General features: G+C 45.6%; 2 protein-coding genes across 2 annotated transcripts; both read right to left on the bottom strand.

The window, feature by feature from the left end:
• Positions 1-3,943: 3,943 nt before the first annotated feature.
• LOC103647784 (heterogeneous nuclear ribonucleoprotein 1) lies at positions 3,944-10,909 on the bottom strand. Its single transcript, XM_008672298.4, has 4 exons — positions 10,123-10,909; positions 9,542-9,802; positions 8,247-9,423; positions 3,944-4,411 (listed from the first exon to the last, which is right to left on the bottom strand). The coding sequence occupies exons 2-4, from the start codon at positions 9,761-9,763 to the stop codon at positions 4,398-4,400; spliced, it is 1,413 nt and encodes a 470-aa protein (XP_008670520.1). The 5' UTR covers positions 9,764-9,802; positions 10,123-10,909; the 3' UTR covers positions 3,944-4,397.
• Positions 10,910-13,656: 2,747 nt separating this feature from the next.
• On the bottom strand, positions 13,657-15,498 carry LOC103649280 (psbP domain-containing protein 3, chloroplastic). The gene is made up of 8 exons (XM_008673583.1): positions 15,338-15,498; positions 15,109-15,227; positions 14,830-14,964; positions 14,629-14,719; positions 14,463-14,530; positions 14,247-14,363; positions 13,843-13,898; positions 13,657-13,770 (listed from the first exon to the last, which is right to left on the bottom strand). The coding sequence occupies exons 1-8, from the start codon at positions 15,496-15,498 to the stop codon at positions 13,657-13,659; spliced, it is 861 nt and encodes a 286-aa protein (XP_008671805.1).
• Positions 15,499-16,549: the final 1,051 nt, after the last annotated feature.

Raw genomic sequence — 16,549 nt, 5'->3', positions numbered from 1 at the left:
GTAGAGCGCTGGACGCTTTGCGCGACTCGTGTCCGCGCGTGCTCTCCGAATCGAAGGGCGGAAGGGGATTACTCACGCGGCGTCGGCGTCGGCGTCGGCGTCGGTCGCGCGTCCATCCAAGCGAAAGGATGGGATGGGACGGGGCGGCAACAAAAGGCGATCAGGGCAATCAGGTGCGCCGTAGGCGTGTGCACGTGGGGGTAATGATGAAATCCTGGGACTGAAGAATGGAGCCGGGAACAGCAAAAGATGAGGTGCGGCGGCGGGCGGCCTGTCTCGTGCTCTCAACAGTAAAAGAGGGGGTGTGCAGCGATGCCATGCCTACCATGAGTGCGTCAGGTAACGCGCTGATCACACGCACGAATGATGGTTTTACATCGCGAAGGAGTTCGAAGAGGATGTGGCAGTGAAACTGCGGAATGCGGGATTTCAAGCCATGTGATTCGATGATTGACATTAATCCACCTGCCACTTGGGCCTGTTTGGCACCAAAGTAATTTTGCAGTTTTAATAAAATAATGTGGTATCTAAGAAAACTGAGGTATGTAAACCACGAGGTGTTTGGTTTGATTTTTGCAAACTAAAATTTTCAATACTATAGCCTCAAAGCTGCAGTTTTTTTTTTTTGTGGAGTGCAAGCAAACGGCTTGCAGTATTAGAAAATACTATGGTTTAACTGAAAAAATTGTGAAACCATAGTATTTATTTCATGTGCAGTTATAAGCCATAGTATTCTAAAAACTACAGTGTTAAAAGCATTCCTACCAAACAGACTGCGAATAGGGGTGGAAACGAGCCGAGCCGAGCTCGGCTCGGCTCGTCCATCTCGCGAGCTCGAAACAGCGGCTCGGCTCGGCTCGCTCCTGGCTCGCGAGCCGGTTCGCCGAGCCAACGAGCCTAGACATAAACGTAAATCCGCTCTTTAAATTATAATATAAAATATTTAAAATAATTTAAATGACATATTTTAAATTAGTAAAATAGACATATCACTAATATAATATATAAAATAGATTATTTTTGTATAGTAATCTCAAATAACACAAATTAATTGTCTACTCGGTACTAATATTATATGCTAATTAAGATTTTATGTTACAAATTGTTGTTGGATCGAGCCACGAGCCAGCTCACGAGCTGCACCGAGCCGAGCCGAGCTGGCTCGCTCTTTTCACGAGCCAGAAAAACAGGCTCGGCTCAGGCTCGTTCGGAGCGTCGAGCCGGTCCGAGCCGAGTCGAGCTGCTGCGAGCCCGAGCCAGCTCGTCGAGCTCGAGCTTTTTTTCCAGCCCTAGCTGCGAAGAGCAACTCTAGTAGTCATCTGGGTAGGCAAAGCAACCAGCCCCCGCCAAAAAGTGGAGCCTCGACGAAGAAGGATGGTGTGTCCGCCAAAAAGCAACCTGCTCCGTGCCCATGCAGGCTCGACGGAGAAAGGCACACTCGAACGGGGAAGATCCTGCGGCGCGCGCTCGGTTTGCGACACTATCGCAGCAAAGCTTCCGTTCCATGATTCTCTATTAGAGTGATTTCGATTGATTTTCAGTAAAAGTGAATTTAATTTATAAAAATCGTTTGGGCATAGGCCGTGAAGTGATTCCTGATAGGTTAAAGAATAGAGAGCAGGCTTAAAGCGGTGGGAAGCGGGTGGCTTTTTTCTCTCACTTTCTAATACAAAATAGAGACTATATTCACTTTATTCTTACTATAGAGCAGTTTAGATTTTATCGTTTGGTTTTACGGGAGTGATTCTCGCCGGGAGCGGAGCTATGGGAGCTCTGTCAAACGCCCCCGAGAGATTTTGAGTGATTTTCGAGCAGAACTGAATCTATTTGACGAAAATCGTTTGACAAATAGTCTGTGAAGTAATTTTTGAGAGGTTAGCGAGTAGGGAGCAGGTTGGAAACGGTCGAAAGCAGGTTTTTGCTCCCACTTAATAGTACAAAATAGAGAGTAGATTTATTTCACTTCCACCATGGAGCAGTTCAGATTTTTACCGTTTAGCTCTACGAAAATGATTCTAGCTAGAAGTGGAGTTGTGGAAGATGTGCCAAACGCTTTCTATGTAAGTTGTTGGAATCTTTGCGGATTCTTTGCGGGAGTAACAAGCAGGTCCATGGAAAGGCGCGTAAAAACAACCAATTCGCTATTGTACGACAGTGGCGGATCTAAGATCCATAGAGGGGGGCTAGAAGCAAACTACTCCCCCGGTGTATTACTAGTTGCGGCAGTGACACTGTCTCCAAAATATAACTTTAACCAATGTTTTTATTAAAATATAAATAAACTCTTAATACATTTATACTTTTTATAAAAGTACTTGTTAAGACAAATCTGATCATATAAACATTATGTTTCAAAACTACATGATAAAATAGTTATTTCAAGTCAAAAATTTATAAATTCGACTCAAATTTTGTTCAAAACAATAACTAGTAGGATATTAGAGGGAATATCTTCTTTTTTTCCCTCATAATCTCTCTTTTTCTTTTCACCTTCTTCCTTCCTCTTCCTTTCCCCTCTTCTTCCTTCCTCTCTTTTTCCTTTTCTTTCTTCCCCTCCCTTAAATCCGAGTTTAGGAAGCTAGTGGAGATGCCCTAACCATCTTGTGTATGTGTTTACGTCACACCGTTTGCGACAAGGCGACCAATATGTGCACACGTACCACAAAAGCTATGGCACTAAAAACAATTTCAAATTGAAATGTCAGACTAGGATACATAACGCCGATACGCCATCGTTGCAATGCCTTTGAACGAACACACGGTGATATCGATTTTAATTAGTATTTTAGGAAGATGGGAGCAGAAATGACGCTTAAATGTTTGCTTAATCAAGAAGGGGTGGCACTATGTTCAGTAAACCAGGAATTTTTTTAATCAAGAGTTCTTTTTTGCCAAAAACAGTACGCTCTCTGTTTCTTCTTCCGAAAACCGCCTTCCTTCCCCTTTTATCAAGGTGACCGCGCTCTCTATGATTCAAACTCCTTGATTTTTGGCTTAACTGCCAAGAACCTGTACTGTACTACCTCGTTCACAATATTGCCAGGATCATATGCCTAGAAGGAACAAAAGCTATAAACTTTTAAAATGGACAAATTTGACAGTTCCAGTTAGATTCGTATGTCAGAGTACTATATAATGTCAATTTTGCTATGACGAACAATGGAAGATGGAATACAGAAGACACATACCCTTGCTCCATTTCATAATCAGACGCTATCGTTAGCCATGATTGGTTGATAAATAGTAAATAACAATATACTACCTCCGTTATCGACCGCTAGTTCAGTACTTCAGTTTTAAACTAAACCGCGATAAATGGAAAAAAAACGAAGGGAGTAATATTTATGAAATTTATGCTAATATTTAATGCAAAACTATCTATTAATCTCCTAAACCCCTTTTTATGCTAAAATTTGAGATATAGTTCTTTTTAACCCATTTTTTTCGTCCACATTTATTCAAATGTCCACATTCATTCAAATGATAATTAACGGTCAAAAGTGTGGCCTTGGAGACCATGCCAGACCAAGCAGCGTATTACATTTTGAAGCGGGAAAAGTATAAATTCGGCAAGTGTTCCTGCTAAAATTAGCATCCCACTATGGATGTGAAAGCGACTTGAGACAAAATGGGAAAGAACTTGGGTCAAGTAATTCTGTATAAGCTTTTATGAAGGCCATTTCAGGATAGCTAAGCAAAGATATATAAAGGCAAATCTCGGAGCTGCTACTTCTACAACAGCTACGTATAGCTCGTTGAGCTTTATATATGGGAAAGAACTAATTCACAAAAGAACATGGAAACAAAAGCTGTGCAAACATGCACAATCAAGGCAAAAGGTTTATAACAGAATTCCGCAAAAGCATTCGCATGGCACAAAAGGGACAGATAGTACATGTATATACTTTCGGTGGCTTTATTACTAGGTCTCAATATGGCTCTGTACCCCCAATAGTTTGAATATAGTTTGAATAGTAAGTCAAGCAACTGTCTAGTATACAGATGAAATGGTTAAAGAGAATAGAAACAAGCAAGCTAATGTAGCCATAAATGGGCAAAGATAATAATACAGCATTCCCTTGGTATACAAGTTTATCCTTCCGTATGACAGAATTCCAGCTTATGTTGGAACACTTCTAAGTATGTGCCGCAATCAACACTGCACATCTCATTCAAAAAACAAAAGGCCTAATAGATGTAGAAATTAAACTAAAATGTTTGTATCGGCTCCTCTAGCATTTTGGTGTTGTAAACCACACCTCTGGTTACCTAGAAACAAGCAACTAACCTGTATATTAATCTGACATCACCAATTCACAGTCATGCACCTGAAAGCCTGATATAGTAGTGGGTGTTTCACCTATCCCAAGTCATATATGAATATAATAGTACTCTCCCTAGGAAGTGATACCTGCAAAAGGATACAAATCGTAGTCAAGTTTAAAGTCATATAGCTGTCCTCAATGTAAGTTTTAAGAACATAAAGAGTGTATTTCAGGCATATATTGGTTGACAAAAAATAACATTGCCAGCAACAAACTTAAACAGTGCAACAATTCCAATTCAAATACAAATAACACACTCATCCACTTTTGTATTTAATACATCTGTCTTACATCACTGACTAACCAGCAAAGGTTAATGTTAAGAATGAAGCGTAGCTTATATGTCAAAAACACCTGCTAAAATCATACTGAGATTTACACGGATCAATGCAAAAAGGACTTAATTTCATAATCATTTTGGGAGCTCGGCCCATTTGGAAACACCACAATCGCTATGTTTTCAGTGGTGTTAATCCTAGCATAACAGAGGTCCTCAATTCGGTCAAGGATGAGATTAACCTCCGGACTTTAGCTGGAGCCCGTTGCGTGGCTAACATCCTGGCGATCCAACAGTCCAATGAGTGATTTCCTTTGGGTCCAGTTGGTCAAGAGTCTAGTTTTATTTTCTATGTAATCAGATTAGGTCTTGTTGGGTCGTGTGGTGTTGTTTGAGGTTTTATTAGACCTCTTCCTATGTATTCAGGTCTAGTGTGGTCATGTGCAGTTGTATGAGGTTTCTTTAAACCTCTTTTATTCTTCTTCTTAATAAAATGATATGTAGCTCTACTGCGTATTCGAAAAAAAAGATTTAAAAAAAAGATGTACACTGATCGCATGGTCTATACATGGAGCCTGACAAGTGTGCATGACAGTACAAATCAAATTCCTTATTATGATCTTGATAGGTCTAAAAAGAACATGTAGGATGCCCCTGTACATATTCCAATCTTTGTCAGATGAGCAGGCACAAACTAAACTAAATGGACCATTGTTCTTGATTGTAACTGTAATAGGTTATCTTGTGTTTGCAAGATGATTAGAATTCGGACCTTAATCAAATTAAATTATTCTTTTACAAAACAGATTACTCTATTGCCAGAGTATTGAACACATGCAACTGCAAAACAAATTGTTACAAATTTCATCAATCAACTATATGAAATGGATATTCTTTCAGTAATTCAGGGTAGGGTTTTAACATAAATTATACGAACAATGGTATAGCTTCACAGCTTTTAGCAACAGAAACTTGTCCAAACTGTTTCCCGTTAAAATTTGTAACTCTTCAAATGTCACAAATGGATGAATGTTACATTCAGCTACATATCTGCGTTTTGATTAACAAGTATGCAGAATAGAGAAATGAACACATCAATTCTACGGGGAAAACGAGCTAAGAATGTTTTACAGATGCTAAATAAATAAAAATGACCAAATGAGAAATATGCTAGAAATAAAAAAAAATCTGAATATTAATCAACCCTTGCTTTAGTGGGCATTAGTTTGTTCACTACAAAGAAAAAACAGTACAAAATTTCAGAAGGAGAAAACATCCAGAATTAGTTTAGGGTGTGTTTGGTTGAGGAGTTGGGGGGATAGAGTGGCTCCATTCCAATTTTCATGGATGTTTGGTTTCCAACAAAATAAGAGTGGAGCCGAGCGACTCCTGGATCTCCTTATAGAAATTTACCATAAGTAGTTGGAACGCTCCCGCTCTACAAAAAAACGACCGGATGCGAGCGCTCCCCCCCCCCCTCTCTCCTCCTCTCTACACTCATACGGCTCTCCAACCAAACAAAGCAAACCCTCCATCTATTTTAGGGGAAACATGAATGCCACTTTTTTGGTATTGATCATCATTCACAGTTCTACAAGTTTCTTCAAGTTGATAATCTAGTTCATTCGAGTGCACAACCCAATACTAAATACAAAGGCTAATGTAACATGTGAGTCTCAGTGTTATTACATAAATACAATATGGTACCTACTAGTATCAATAATTTATATATCTTAAGTTATTAACTTATCAAGCGAGAGAGAACTGAAAAGAATTTGTATTTTATATACCAACAGACTAGAAGGGTTGAATGATAACCTATCACATGCCTGAACATGAATAAGGCTTTAGATCCCTTGTAATATTACTCTTGTTGAAGATGTATTTATCTGTTATAATAAGTTCTAATTTCTCATTGGCTCATGTTGGGTTTCGTCTCTAGGCTACCCCACTAAACCCAGTTTATTTGGGACTAAAAGGCTGCAACCATTAGTGGACCATGCATTTCACTTAAAATAGCACAAGGAATTGCCTTTTTTGTGAGAACATGGAGTTGAACTCTCGATGCCAGGGCCCAAGAGGGTCCATTACAGTGGTGGCGCTTGGCCTCCTAGTGCGTCGGTGGCTGCAGCGGGTGCGCTGGCAAATGCTCAAGGCAACCTTGGTGGCGGTTGACCTCGGCACACAGGGGCGCACCCTCGCCCTGTCAGACGGCCATCAGCAACCGCGCCAGCCTGTTGTCTCCAAGTGCGAGCATGGTGCGTGTCCCACAGGCAACAAACATCAACTCTACGACAGCGGTGGTAGGGAAGGTGCTCCCCTCGTCATCGACAAAGGTGCACTGCTTAGCTCCACCACATTCCGCTACCGGCTGCCACAAGGGCGCCTCCGCTGGTCATTGTTGCGATCTGCTCCAGGTGTCCATCCATGTGCTCTCCTTTCGTCCAGATGGCATCTATGGGATCCAGATGGCTGCACACATGCAAATCCGATGTGTGGAGGGTGTCCGTCTTATCTTAAGGGGTCAAAAATAAAGAGTCGCAATCACATTTAGATTCGGACTAATAAAATAAGCCGAGATGTAAAAGGCTTATTTTTAGGTGTGAGGTTTGTGTCTAGAAGAGTCATCGTTAGGTTGCAGCTCGAGGACGACCTCCTTATCCAGGATGGGTGTAGTATCAGGGCCTAAGAGGGCCCGCTACAGTGCCGCTAGAGTAACGTCGGCACTATAGCACAGCCCTCAAGTTGTTTAGATAAAGATAGACTAGTTTGGGATAAGATTAGAACTAGTGCATAGGGGTCAAGTAACCATCTATAAGGAGAAGGATTGTATCAATTGAAGGTAAACAAGAGATTAGAAGAAAATCCCTTCACTCTTGTCGGTCGTGGCAAAGGCATGCGTCTGGCCTCCCCAACGCCCCTAACCCTAGCCGTCGCCCTATAACCCTAGTCATCGCCCTCTAACCCTCGCAGCCATCTGCCGCTCATAACACGCGACCTGTAGGTTGGGCCTCTGCTCCCCTACCACTGCGCTAGGTGCACGTTCTCTATCGTTGCAGTAGTGATTGTTGAATATCAAAAAACTGCATGCATCTAACTACAACGAACTAACATATTTGATGTATGGACCGCTGGGTAACTTAACCCCACAATACTCCATAAAAAATTAAGATGCATCAGCAAATAACAAACTGGTAGACATGTATCAGCAATCTGTTATCAGATGTAAGTCCCAGAAAAGAAAATAGGATACATGCCAAAATTAGATGATAAATCTTGTATTTGGTAATAAATGTAGAATCAAGAGTGTTAGTCAAGTACATCACTTGGAAGTATGGGTGGTAAAACACAAAAAAGAAGTGGTTAATGCAAATTAATAGAGTTCACAACACAAGTACTGTGCATAGAAGTAGTTGTCCTACAAGAAAGGTCTGTTGCCAATGCTGCTATCTGTTTATCAAAAATATATTAAATTTTATTTTACAGAATCAATAGCTACATTCTAGAACTGAGGAAACAAGGACTGCACTTTGTATATATTTTTCAGCACTTCAAACATCTAACTTATTTATGCAACTTATTTCCTTTTTAAAAGAAAGAGAACCATGTGTAGATCATAGCACAATATTGAAATAGCAACTGACCTCTGCTTGTCTGATTGTTATTAACAGTATAGTTGCCCATATAGCTTGCTGATATTTCTGATTTGATATCTGGATCATCATTTCCAAGATCATGACCAAAAGGAGGCATATCAACCTCAGATGAGTTGAACCTCCAGGTTGAGTCACCATAAATAGAGCTGCTGCCATATGCACCTGGATTGTTCGATTCATATGCATTGGCTGATGCAGAAAATGGCTCACCAATTGTACCAGTTGAGTTGCTCCTAACATAGTTTCCAGAAGGCAAGCCAAAGTTGTTATCTCCGGTTCCACGGCCAAGGTTTCCCGATCCAAGGCTTGAAATGTTGCTCATCCCATGAGCAGAAGTAAGGCTTCCCCAACTAATTTCATCACCAGAAATACCCCCACCACTTCCAGGTTGAGGAAAAGAATTCATGTTTGTATGGTTGCCTATGTAGTTCAGATTTCCATTACCCCAGACATTTCTAGACATTGAACTCAGTATTGATCCTGAATCATCGTTAAGGCCAACATACCCAATTGGACTACCTAATCGGTTTGAACTACCATTAAAGTAAGAACCTATTTGCCGCCCATTGGAGCTATTGACGAAACCAGAACTTGCACCAAAATATCCACGCATTCCACCTTCAACGCTCATGCCCATTCCATAACCTGGACCAAACGAAGAGAACCCATTCCGTGCACCTGCAAGGAGACCATACCTTGCATCCACCCGCATGCCATAACCACCAAGGGGGTTCGGGTTGTAACCCTGGTTAAAACCATTTAGAAAGTTATGAACCCTGCTCATAGCATAGTTCTGCCCCCCTGCAGGTGAACGTGCAATAGGTCCAGGAGACTGCTCCTTTGGTACAGCCCTCTTGACCTCAACCATTTTACCATTGAGCTCATGGAAGTTCTTGTGCAGTGCCTTATCCACTGCGTCTTCTGAGTCATATGTGATGAAACCAAAGCCCCTGGGCCTCTGCGTATTGTGGTCATACATCACCACCACATCGGTTATCACACCGAATTGCTCAAAGTACCTTCTGAATTCGACCTCGGTAACATTTGAAGCCAGACCCCCAACAAAGATCTTTCTAGTACGTCCTGGTCCAGGTGACCCTATGCTGCTATTGTTCTTGCTCGCAATACTTTGGTCGTCCCTGGGAACGGCCTTCTTTGCTTCCACCTAAATCACGAACGGGCAATTCAGGTGGTATAGTAAGAAACAGCTCCACAACAGAATTCCCAGCGAAATGCACGTCATTGCAACAGCGGAGAAGAAGACGAGAGCATAACACAAGTACCATGCGGCCGTCGATCATATGCTTCTCCATGGTGACGCGCTCGGCGATCCCAGAGTCGGCGAAGACGACGAACCCGAACCCACGGGCGCGGCCGGTGTTGCGGTCCCGCATGATAACGGCCTCGGTGACGTCGCCGAAGCGACCGAAGTACTCGCGGAGGCGATCCTCGTCCGTCTCCCACGAGATGCCGCCGACGAAGAGCTTCCCAGAGTCGGCTTCCATCGTGTCCGTACTCCCCTTCCCTCCTCCTCCCCCTGGCCCCTGCAATCCACAACAGCAGGCCCAGTTTCATACCAGCCAGCCACTGCCAAATGCCGACAAAAGCCCGACTTATCCACAGCGTTCACCACAGAAACGCACGCGGGACATCACATAGATCCGAGCCGAAAGCAACACCGCGATCAGGGCTACGAGAGAGAGCGCCCACACGGGGCAACACGCCAACGCCCGCTCACAAGGCCACGGAATTACGCGGCCGCCGCGAGATCCGTACCAGATCCGGCCGCCCCCGGCGCGATCCGGCACCGATCGGCGCTGCGAGGAACCCACTGCACGCGACAGTCGGATCGAAGGACGCTTACCGGTCGGTCGGTCGGTCGGCGGCGGCGGCGACGGGCAGCGAGGAGGGATCGGGGAGCGCCCGCGTCCGCGTCGCCTCTCCTCTCGCTGTCCCGCTAAGATCTCGATGCGGGCATGGGAGGGAGCCAGGGACCTGGTGGTGGGAGGAAGTTGCTTGGGTTCGGATGGCACGCCTCGTCTCCTCCTCTCCTTTTTATCGATCTTTTGCTTCCCCCTCCGCTCGGGGGCTGGCGAGCGATGCCTTGCCTGCCGCGATGCGGTGGTTGTTTTTTACCTTTGCGGGGAGGCTGTCTTTTTTAATCGCTCCTGGTTCCCTGCGATTCCGGTGCTTGGCTGGATTGAGAAAGAGGAGGGTGGGGAACGCGGAAATGCGTATAAATAATGGAGAGGCAGGTCGGCGCCGCGCTGGAGGCGAGGTGATGGATGATATGGCTGCTGGCTGCGGGTGTGGTGCGCGGGGGAAGGAGACGACGGCGACGCTGGGGGCGTACCAGCTGCTGGATTGTGGTTTACGTGCGTGCGCTGCGAAGGGACGGCTGGAAGGGGGAGAAGCGAGTGAGTGAGGTGGTGGAACCGACGAGGCAGCGCATACAAGCAAACGAAGCGGGAAGGAGGTTGGGCGCTTGGGCTCCCCCGTGTCGCCGCGGCTCGCGGATCCTCGCGCAGCGGAAGAGGTGCAGGCGTGCGGCGCCCACCCGGCAGGGAGTTTGTGTGCTGCGATCAGTGGAAGACGGAAGACGTGGAGGTCACAGGTACCTAATGAATTTTCTTATTTTTTCCGACTACACTGTAGTGTGTGGTGCGTGGGTTTTTTCAGACAGTTATCTTGTTCGTACTTTTACTCGTCCAAAACTAATAAACTGTTATTGTGCAGTTAAGTCCGTGACGTATAGAAAACTCCAAAGGCATGAGAAGGCATGAGGTCTCCTTAAGAGTTTCAAATCTGCATGCATTCACACACCACGTGAATATGGTCCCGTTTGGTTCTCGACTAAAGATTAGGTCTTGTTCGTTTATGTCGGATTGGTGGATCGAAACGATTCCTAGCCGGATTGTTTCTCTAATTTATATAAACTTTGATTAGCTGGAACGATTCCGGGTGCAATCCGATGTAAACGAACAAGACCTTAGTCTTTATATTTTAGTCTTGTTTAGTAACTAAATTATAAAACAATATGACAAAAAAATCACTAAACTATTGGATGCGTTTGGTTGCGGGACAGTCAGAACAGGGACGTTCGTTGACGTCCTCTTTTGTCTCTCCAATTTTGAGAGATAACTGAGACAGCATTAGAATTGTCATGTCCCAATCCTTGACGCTGAACCAAACAACCTTATTTGGGTGATCGTCTCGTCTCGTCCTGTCATTGCAACCAAACACACTTTTAGTCTCTATTCCCTCAAAGAGTGATTAAAAAGAACTAAATCATATTAATTTTATTTTTTGTCCTTGTTTATTTTAGTTGCATTAATGACAGAAGGATGATAAGGAATATTTTAGTATTCTTATGAGTCATTTGATATGTTTTGAATACTTTTAGTCTATAATTAAATAAAATAGGGACTCGATGGGTGTTTAATTGGGATTATAATATATAGTGGTTATATAAACCAACTTATTTTGAACTAACACTTAGTTTAAAACAAGTTGGATTAAATAATCTAAACATATTATAATTTCAACAAACAGGCCCTAAAGGTGACCCTATTTCAGCATTGTTGTTTGATTTAGTTGGTGATGCCCTTACTAAAATATTTTCAAAAGCTTTTTGGAGAGGTCAGAAGGTATATAATCTTTAACTCACTAGATGCTCCTGTATGAAGAACTTGAAGTGCGTATGAAAAGATTCCAGACATGCGGATTAATTTTCATAAAAAGTGAACTTGTACCTGTTAAATGTAAACCGATAGGTATCTTTAGGGGTTTCTAGCCTTTTTCATTGTCCCCTTGGAGATTTCCCTTTAAAATTACCTCGATATTCCTCTCTATTTTGAGAAACTAAGTAGAGAAGATATCCAACCTCTGGTTGATAAAAAATTGAAACGTCTAGAGAGTTGGAAAGGCAAACTTCTATCCTCGCCTGGTCGCTTAACTTTGCTCAAATCTTGTCTAGCAAGCATTCCGGTTTACTTACTGTATTTTATCAAGTTCCTTCTATGGGCTATCAAGATCTTAAACTCTCATATGGCTCATTTTCTTTGGAGTGATGTAGAGGGTAATAAGAAATACTCCCTCCGTTTCTTTTTAATTGTCGCTGGATAGTTCAATTTTGCACTATCCAGCGACAACTAAAACGAAACGGAGGTAGTACCATCTAGCCAACTGGGACACAGTCTCTATATGTAAGGAACATGGTGGGCTGGGAGTTAAAAATCTTAGGCTACCTCCATCAACACTCGTCAGGGTAAATTTAGAATTTTTTGAGCTCCTGTATGCCCCCAGAAAGGCACGGTAAAAGGCATCGCTATAATATAGAGGGTCATCCTCGTCCGCTACATTTGGCGCACTTGCTTCGTTCGCTATTGTCTCCGCCCATCCGCTCCCGCCCCGGCTTGGAAACTTTCTGTCGTGCTCGCTATGAATCACACTAGAATAAGTGGCGCCCTTACGGGCGCCCTATCGAGACAATACAATTCTTGAGTAAATTGCTATATATCTTTCATATAAATTGTTCTTGAGTTTTGGCAGATTGAGACAATAGTAATAATATACTTTAGGTGTGCATGAGACTATCACGATAATTAATGAGCATACAATATATGTTGTTCTAACCAGGCACACCAATCGATGTAGATGCAGATGTACAAACAGAGTACACAAAATTAAATTCTAGTTGATTCAAAAACATATCAATTTTGTTCTTGAAACTTCAGCATATCAATCTTAAATTTTAACTTTTACAGACGCTTAGCTGCTATCTGTAGTCCAAGTGTCCAACGGGGTATTTCAAAACAGTACAACAGGTTGCTTTGGTCAGAGCTCACAGCCTTAGGGAAAGCATTGCTATCCGCAAAAAGCAAAGAATGATCATGGAATGTGCAGCCCGCGGATTAAAGCGAACGCAAAAGCCAGTCACAAAACTTGACATTAGCAGTAAAAGCCCATGTCCCAATCCTATACCTTCATCTACAGTAAGAGCAGCATATCTTGTGTGCATACTACTTCGTCTAGCAGCAGCAAATGGATTGTTTTGGACTTGGTCTAGACGAGATAGAGCGACAGTCTCCGACTCTCCGTGTTGTGTTATGAGAGGTCGTCATTTCTCTGAAAAAACAAGGATGAGTTGACGACAGACCTTGGCCGAGTTGACACACGCGCTTTCTTTGATGCTCGAGCTATAACAAACAGGCGGTCGACAGACGACGCTCTCATTCTCGTGAGCGAAATAAAAAAATTAATGGCAAGGTGATGGCGGCCAGGATGAGACACGACGACGTAAAGAAAGTATGCAATAATAATGCAAGGATCAGGTCAATCTTTACCCTTGCTTCTACACTTTGTTTTCAGGTAAGTCTTCTCGCGACAAAATACCACCTCAGTAGTTTGTCAGGTCCGATCCGTAGATCGTAGCCTTGCATTGGTCCATCTTAACAAACAAGTACGGGCTTCCCTGAAATTTCTTGACAAATTGTTTCCCAGGGGTACGTCCCTGAAATATCCATACACGTATTTCAATTAGGACGATATCTGGGAAAGTACATAGGAAGGGAAAACTATATACATTCAGAACATCACCAAAGGCATATGGGAAAGTTCTCCCATTATATTCAAAAGTCGCTAAAAACATATTCAAAGATGTTTTCAATTTCCAATGCGAGAAAGTCGGCTTTGAGAAAAGATGCTCGTTAGACTAAGGTCTTTGGTTTGGCTTCTGGTTTTTGGAAGGTAGAAGCCATGGCCAAAAGTCAAACAGAACACATCCTAATAAGTTAACTATCTCTGTAAATTCTATTTAGGCTTGCAGTTTTTATAAGAGAACCACCATTATACATTCATTTATTGCTGGTTGTTGATCGAGCCTGCATATTTTATACTACGAGATAGGCAAACAACGTTCATTCGAGCTGCCACTGCTAGTCCAGCAGCTGAGGTTCAAGAAGTCGTTGTAGCAGGAGCGCGGCTCACCTGGCCCATCGCAGTGGAGGCGGTTGTACCAGCCGTTGAAGGCCATCCCGATGGCCGAGACGATGTGCCGCCGCCGCTCGCCGGGGTTCTGCAGCGTGTATTCCAGGTAGTACAGGCCTGCATGCATGCAACATGCGGTCAGCAAGCAGTGACTAAGCGCTGATGCGTTCCTTCCGTCCAGCAGTCGATCGGTCCTGCTACGAGATACGATACTACTGTTTGCCGCCCTGGAGTGGATGAGCTTGGCGGCGAGCCCCGGCGGCCTCTGCCAGCTCCTGCCCAGGCTGTTCACCTGCGTGTGCTCTCAGGTGTCTGTCATGGCTTACGCATTGGTTCTGGTTGGTGCCAAATCAGGCAGCAATGTTCAGACAGAGGCGAGCGCGCACGTATCAGGCCCTCGGCGAAGGCATCGACGTCGCCGAAGGACTTGAGGCTGGTGAAGTCCGGCCCGATCCCGGTGATGGCGACGCTGACTGGCGGCGAGGGAAGAAGAGAGAGAGAGAGAGAGAGAGAGAGACGCAGAAGCCCGTCAACGTGAGCTACTCCACGAACGAAACCGAGACTAACAGACGGTGTCGCGTACCGTTGGAGTCGGCGGCGGCCTGCTCGGGGTAGAACGCCGTGACGGAGTTGATGCCGCTGGCCTCGCCGACGCCGACCAGCCAGCCTGTAGACACACGCGCACAGAGCTTTTTATATAGCATGTCGCCATTGCCACCAAATTATCATTTTGCATTGGATACAGACAGGGAAACTAAATGAAAGTGCTCTCATCCGCCAGAGCATAGGCAGGGATACAGACAGGGAACACCAGCAAGCATGGACACAACAACAACGAGAACTGAGAGCATAGGCGCTGCTGTACCGGCGGTGGCCTCATCCGCCAAAGCGCCGGCAGGGGCGAGCAGCGCCGGCGTCATGGCGGAGAAGACGATGCCGAGCAATAAGGCGTCCCTCCGGCCCAGCAGCCCTTCCTCTACCCTGACAACCACATATAATACACAAGTAATAATACATCATGGCACGCGCGCACGTCATATGGAGCTCGTCGAGCAGCGGTGACGCCGAATTGTGCCGGCGAGCGAGGTGACGGCCTATGCTGGTAGGTCGTCTGCGAACTGCTCCGGGACGGCGACGGCTGGAAGGGCGCCGGCGAACTGCCCGCCTCCGCCGAAGCCGGCCCCATCTGCCAACTCCTCTCCCACACCGGCGACGACTGCGGTAGGAAGGGCTCCCCCTGCGATGGCCGCATCAGCGACCCACTCCCACCAATCGGCGATCTCACCGGCGACGACCGAGGCTGGAAGCCCCCCCCTCCGGCAACATCGGCAGCCCCACCAGTGACGACCACAACTGGAAGGGCCCCTCCGGCGACATGCTCTCCGACGGCGACCCGCTCCCTCCCATCGGCGACCCTATATCCAGGAAATCAACACCCGCACCGCGTAGCGAGCGAAGATACCTGTGGATGTAGGAAGTGGCGGCGCCGGCCGTCGGCTAGGGTTCCGCATGGCCGCGTGTCGCGTGACGGGAGAACAAGGTCGTCGAAGGCTAGACGACTGTCGTCGTCACGCTGTCGTCGTCGTCGTCGCGCTGCCTACGATGTCGCCCGATCTGCTGCAACAGGCGTGCGCTCGTGCAACCATATTGGGCCCTCCGGTGATGTTGCCGTCGGTGGCATGGACCTGCTGCACTGTCGTGCCCTCAAGCACTCTTTCATCACCCTACAGTACAGTAAACTAACAAACATCCGACGGCCACCTTATCTCCGACGGTTGTGTACGAGGTCGTCGGAGATAAGGTTATGTCCGACGGCCACAACGGACGCTCGGAAATACTGCTTATCTCCGACGGCTGTGTACGAGGCCGTCGGAGATAAGGTTATGTCCGACGGCTGGCAGCGTAGCCGTCGGAGATTACTGATTTCAAGGTAACGGCGCCAGGGCCGTTTCGATTTTCATTTCTCTCTCTCGCGCTCGCTGCTCTCTCTCTCTCCGCGCTGTCGCCTCGCCGCCGTGCCCGCTTCGTCGCCGCCGCGACAGCGCGCTCACCGAGGCAGTCGTCGCGCCTACGCGCTTGCCGAGGCCCCGGCCGCGCCCGTGCGCCCGCCGCCGGCCACCGTGCGCCAGCCCTGTCCGGCTCCCCACGCTCGCTGTCCGGTGTCTCCCGCGCTGCTGCTCCTCGCCAACGACATAGCCACAACTACCGCTAAGTGAGTATCCTTAACATTGTTTCTTAGAATTATATGTATTCATGTATTTGATTGTTTAGTTTGTTATGTCCGACAGCCAAAATTTGATTAT

Source organism: Zea mays, chromosome 2 (assembly GCF_902167145.1).
Source record: "Zea mays cultivar B73 chromosome 2, Zm-B73-REFERENCE-NAM-5.0, whole genome shotgun sequence".
NCBI classification, from domain to species: Eukaryota; Viridiplantae; Streptophyta; class Magnoliopsida; order Poales; family Poaceae; genus Zea; species Zea mays.
This window is presented reverse-complemented; position numbering and strand designations above follow the sequence as displayed.